At 54.3% G+C, this 5,776-nt stretch overlaps 1 protein-coding gene across 1 annotated transcript; it reads right to left on the reverse strand.

The window, feature by feature from the left end:
• Window positions 1-263: 263 nt before the first annotated feature.
• On the reverse strand, window positions 264-1,370 carry LOC309450003 (endosome-associated-trafficking regulator 1-like; the record flags this gene model as incomplete). The annotated part of the gene is made up of 1 exon (XM_082072595.1): window positions 264-1,370. One exon carries the CDS (start codon window positions 1,368-1,370, stop codon window positions 264-266), a length of 1,107 nt encoding a protein of 368 aa, XP_081928721.1.
• Between the last annotated feature and the right edge of the window lie 4,406 nt (window positions 1,371-5,776).

Consider the following 5,776-nt stretch of genomic DNA (forward strand, 5'->3'; position numbering starts at 1 on the left):
CGGCTGGACCTTGCAGCTCAGAGCCTGGCAGACGTTTATTGCTGGCTACACCCTGCCAGAATAGAGCACCAGCAGCTAAAACTACATCACTACCTGCAATTTGTACTTAATCCCAAGAAAGGTATTTCCATGGAGAATAAAGCATAACCATTTGAACACACATATTGCAGCACATGAGAGCAAATGGTTTTAGTAGAGGCTGTAGTGAAAGACCAGTGGTTTCAGTCCATACACTCATCCGTAGGACCCACACCAAATTCAGCTCATAGCTCTGTTTCTGCTTCAAGTTCAGAAATTTTTCCAGTAGATTTAAGGACCTCAGCAACAAAATGCAGGGACTCTGCTCCAGAGGTGAGCTGTCTGATGGACCAGTTTGCACCTGTTATTATCTTGTGGAGGCTCTGCAAGACCAAGTCTATGTTGCCCTTCACAGCCCCCAGGTCAGTCATTTGGCCTGCTCTCAGGTTTTCGTTCTCCATCTTGCAGCTCTCCAGCTCTTCCTGGAGAATAAAGATCTCTTGCTTCAGTTTCTCCACATTGTGTTCTGCCTCCAGAGCCCGCTGGGACATTACGTGGAGGCTCCACTCCTTTTGCTTGACAAAGGACTGTAGCTCTTGGGCTTCCCTCCTCTCTTTGTCCAAGGTGACCTGTAGCTGCTTCTCCAGCTTTTGCATCATGCACGCCTGGGTCTCCAAGGAGTTCTGCATGCTCCTGACCACCCTCCTGAGCATGGTGTTCTCCTCGCTAAGCATATCATGGGTCAGCTGCAGGGATGAGAACTCCCTGTCCCCGATGGCCTCCTCATGCAGCATGTGTGGATCTGCTGACCTGGTGCGCTCTGGGTAACCCAGGTAAGGGTCACTGGCATGTCCCCATGGGGCAAAGGCGTCCATCCCCGAGTGCTTGCCCCCACCACACTGGAAAGAGTCATAGGAGCCACATGATGCCACACTGGCGGCTCGGGGAACATGCGACCTTTGATGCACAGGAAGGTGGTAGGTCCAGCTGTGGTCCTCATCTTTAGACAAGCTGCTAGGATTTTCCATGTCTTTGTGAAGTGGTTCCTGAAACTCCTGAGCTTCCTTCTCAAGCTCCTGTGCATGCTCAGCCAACTTCTTGGCATATATTCTATTTTTCACTTCTTCATCTTTCACCATGTAAGAGTGCCTGGGATTTACGGAAAAGGGGCTGGGATCCCCCAGATCCTCCACCTGAGTTTCACCTGAGCTGTTGTTGCTCTTGCACTGAGGTGGAGGGTGTGCGGAGTGGCAGGGGTAGCTGAATTCATCGTCATTATCATCATCTTCCAAGCCTTGAGATTCTGGGCAGACACTCTCCATTTTCCCAGAGCTGTCAAGCAGCCATGACATTTTTCAGGATGCTTTGGGCTGCAGCAAGCAGGAGGATCCAAATTATCCTCCTGGAGCCCAGGTCACGCAGACAGGTGGCACTGACAAGCAGTGTGCCAACTTCTGCAGCCTCAGTGATGCTCGTAGGGGGAAAGGAGTCACCAAAATCACTCCATTTAGATCACCAGGATGTTCAGGAGGGAACGGAGAGGAAGACCAGGCATGTCCGTGTCTTTGCTGTGAGGAGGAGTCACCAAGGTCTGTGATGTCATTATGTGACTTCACTGCCTGCTGTCAGGTTATGACCACGGGGGGAGAGGAACCAATCAACTGCAAAACTGTTTTTTTTGGCAGCAGGAGGATAAACTGGATCCTCGTGACAGCAGCGTTGGCCCCAACTCAGTAATGATCCAGTGGGCAAAGAGGAGCTGATGAAGCCACCTGTGACCTCCAGCATGCAGGAGGGACAGGGAGCTGCAGGCCCCATGCAGGCAGAGTGGGCCAGAGGAGACAACCCTGCCCTGCCCTCCAGCAGCAAGAGCAAGGTGCTGGCACTTTGTTGCCAGGGCTCAGCCTGGGCAGAGGTAGGAGACATCACCAGCGCTTTGTTCAGAGGCATTGCCCCAAGCCAACCAGCCAGTGAGGGGTCCACGCCATGGTACTGCCGATCTGATTCATCCGCTGATGCCAGCTGGCACAGGGAAGTGTTCGTAATACCGGGCACCACAGACTCGGAGCGGCACGAGCCAAGAGACAAACAAAAATAAACCCACTTACCACTTCCACCCCAACACACCTCCGCAGCGCGCAGTGCCGCCATAGAGAAGACAGACGGGCAGGTGAGGAGCCCTGGGCTGGGGACTGCTGGCATTAGCCCCCCGGAGATGCTGTGCCAGGAGGTGATGTAGCCACCATCCGTCCTCAGCAGCTGGTGGCCCAAGGCCATCACTGACAACCCTGCCAGAAAAATGGGTGCTGAGAGCTCAGCAAGGCCAGGGGCTGCACCAGGAGCCCATGCCCTATGCAGACTCCATGCAAACATCCATGAAAGAGTTTTTTTGCTTCTTGGAAACCTGAAATGCCAATGTGATGAAGGGGGAAGGCTCAGGGATGCCTCCAGCAAAAAGAGATGCCATTCCCATCCTGAACAGGCAGCTGCCTACTGTACAGGAGCGGGAGGAGGAAAGACTGACCGAGGCCAGAGATGCAAATGCCAGAACATGCCCGTGGACTTTTTTTGGAGCTTTCTCTGCCTCCTGGGACCTAGATGTGGAGGGGAAGCTGGAAGGTCAGCAGCAGCTCTTGGGGAGTGGGATGAAACCTCACCAGTGGGTGCAGCATGGGGCAGGCTGGGAGATGCTAGGCACGAGGCTGCAGTCCTGAGAGATGTGTCTCCATCTCTTCTGTCCCCAGCATATAAGAACACCCACGTGTTTCATGGCCTGAGGAAACCCCCCAGCACTTTAGGAAGCTGCTGCTGGATGGGCATCACATCCCCTGCCTTGCAGTGCTGACACTGTTAGTCAGGTGGGTCTCCAGGGGCCAGCAGCAGCCTCCAGCCCTGCAGCCTCAGCTGCCCTACCCTCCTTCCCAAACACTTTCCCCCTCCTGTGCCCTAGATTGAGTGACACTGGGGACACTGCCACCGTACTGTAGTCATCCTGCCCGGGTGACACGGTGCTCCACAGCACAAGCCATCACACCAGCCCACGCTGCCACCCTGGTGCTGCTCTGACCCCGAGCGGAAGCGTGAGGCCAGGCTGCTGCCATCGCTCTCCAAGGGATCTGCAGGCTGATAATAACATTAGGGCACGCGGTGCTGGTGCAATGCCTACGTCACTCCATCCCAGTACACGGTGCAGCGCCTTGCACATCCCAAGCTTTCTCCAGCCCCTGCCAGAGTGGATCATATTTGACAATCCTTCCTTAAATTTGCAGTGGAAGAGTCTCATGAAACAGAACAGAAAAGTCCACGCTGAAGCACTCCCCCACTTCTCTTTTTATAACAACCGTATCTGGTGCTCTGGAATGTACACCGCAAACGACGATGATGGAAAAATCCCAGGGTATTTTTACACTCTTAGTCTTTGCTTTATCTGGAGTCGTCTGGCAAATGCATCTCTCCTGTCTGTGGTCAATACCGCAGCTGCTGGTTCTGCTGCACCTTGTGCCTTGATTCCTCTTACCAACTGGGTAGCACCTTCCGGTTTTGAGGACAGCATCCACAGACCCATCCTGTCAGCTCAGGCACAGTGACAACATGGCAGACGTCTTTTCACCCCTTGGAGAGTCAGGGTAGAAACACCCGCAGCAGAGAGCGGACCCTTTGGCTTTTTGCCGAGCCTCACAGACACACAACACTCAGTTTGTCCTCTTCATAACTCCATCTTGTACCCTGTTCCTCGCGAATACTCCCGGGCTTCATGCCGGGGCTCGGTGCTGTGGTCCACAAGAGGCAGCGGCCGAGCTCTCCATCCTCAGCACCGGCAGGGTAGGGTGCTGGGCACTGGGTGCTGGGTGCTGTGCAAGCACAAGCAAAGGCCTGGTCACCATGCAGGAGAGCTTTACCATATTAAAAAGGCAAGTGACATATGGAAGGTGAGTGGAGGAAGCTGTAATCAACTCCATACCATTTTTATATACACACTTCTGCCTTTTCGTTCAATAATTATAAATAGATCGAGTAAGTGCCAGCAGTCCCCATCTGCCCCGCAAGGCACGATCTGCTGACCAGTTTCTCTCGCCAAAAGGTAATTTTATTAACATGCCCCTGTCCAGTTTATATTTTGGGATGGAGTGAAGGGGGGGGATTTTTCCCCTCCCCTGGTGAAGCCCTGGAGCCTGGGGATGGGTAATATGAAAACAAAACAAAATGATTTGAAGTTAAACCATCTCAGTGTGTGACTCAGAGCTATTCATAGCTCCCTGAAGCCAGCTGCAGCAACGGAGCCAGAAGGATTCTGCCCGTATTATTATTCCAATTACCATCTGAATTAAAAGTTTGAGCAGTGATCAGCCCACATACTGACGGGAGGGGGAGAGAAGAAAGCAAAGAGAGAAGGAGAGAAAGACAGAGAGGGAGAAAAAACAGATAAAAATGGGATCCACACAAAGGTCCCCGGGATGACAAAGTGGGGAAGAGGCACGGAAAGGTGACAGCATCACCTCCTGCCAGCTCCCACACCACCCCAGCAATCCCTGCTCCGGCCACACCGGCTGGGCCACGACTCTGCAAGAGCAGCTGTCTGCTCCCCGGGATCCCGGCCGAGAGCAGGGAACCCCACAGGGGGCTGGTGGGACTGCACAGGTGCCTACCTGCTTTCATCTGGCCAAAATGGGGCTGGGGAGCCAAGAGGCAGGAGCCGGGGATGGCCAAGCAGGAGCGTAAGGAGAGGATGCTGCGGGGGCAGTGGCTGGGGAGGAGTCCCCGCTTTTTCTTGTTGAGTGAGGTAGGTGGGTGTTATTCTTTGGGGCCGGCATCACAGGGAAAATTAAGTGCTCAGAAGAAGGTCTCTGGCCTTCCTTGGGTGGCGTTCTTGGCCAAAGAGAAGCTGGGTTTTGTGGCAGCCAGTGTGCAGACCACATCCCACCTGCTTCCAAGGAAGCACCGGGGCTGATGTCCACCCCGGCAGCCATTCTGCCGAAACTGTGGACTAGACCCCAGAGGGTTGGTGCAAAACCCTCAAGAGCTGAAAAAACAAAGCTACTGGGGTGTCCCCAAGGTCCCCATGTCCTAGGTGTCTGCAGTGTGCTCAGGCCACCTCCTCCAGCTTCCCAGCATGACTACATCAGCAAAATGGGCATCTCCCCTAACCCCCCACCCCAGGAGCTGCCTTCACTGAGCATCCTGCCCTGCGGCAGCTCTGCCAAAAGGCTGTCCCCAGCAGTGTCCCTGCGTCTCCGCACCTCTCCAGCACGGAGCCCCTCTTGAGTCCATGCCAGCCTGGCCAGGACTGCCTGCACATGGCCTCTTGATGAGTTTTAGCTAGTTGGGGAAGAGGGTTGTTATCCATGCTTAGGAAAAGGGTGGTAAGAATGGCCAGTGTCATCTACCTGCCTGCTGCCATTGCACTCCCGACAAAGCTCCCAGCAAGGAAAGCACCTGCAAATGGGCTTTGAATGATGATAACAACAAAGACAGCAGTGACAGCAGCAAAGGGTGAGCAATGGGCAGTGCAAATCTTGCTCTGCACTGAGACCTGACCGAGAGAGGCCGCAGCCGCAGCTCTGCACCCCACTGCTGCATGAGGGCTGAGTTCCCAGCCTGGCCTGAACGCTCAGCGCGAAACCATAAGTGACAGGGAAACAAAAATTGTCCCCCAAAACCCTTGTTGCTATTCTAACAAGGATCCCAGCGGAGCCACCAGCCTCCTGAGGGGGTCCCAGCTTCTCCCCTTTCAGTCACACCTGGTCAGCACCAGCAACAG

This window comes from Streptopelia decaocto (assembly GCF_964273445.1).
Source record: "Streptopelia decaocto genome assembly, chromosome: 1".
Taxonomy (NCBI): Eukaryota; Metazoa; Chordata; class Aves; order Columbiformes; family Columbidae; genus Streptopelia; species Streptopelia decaocto.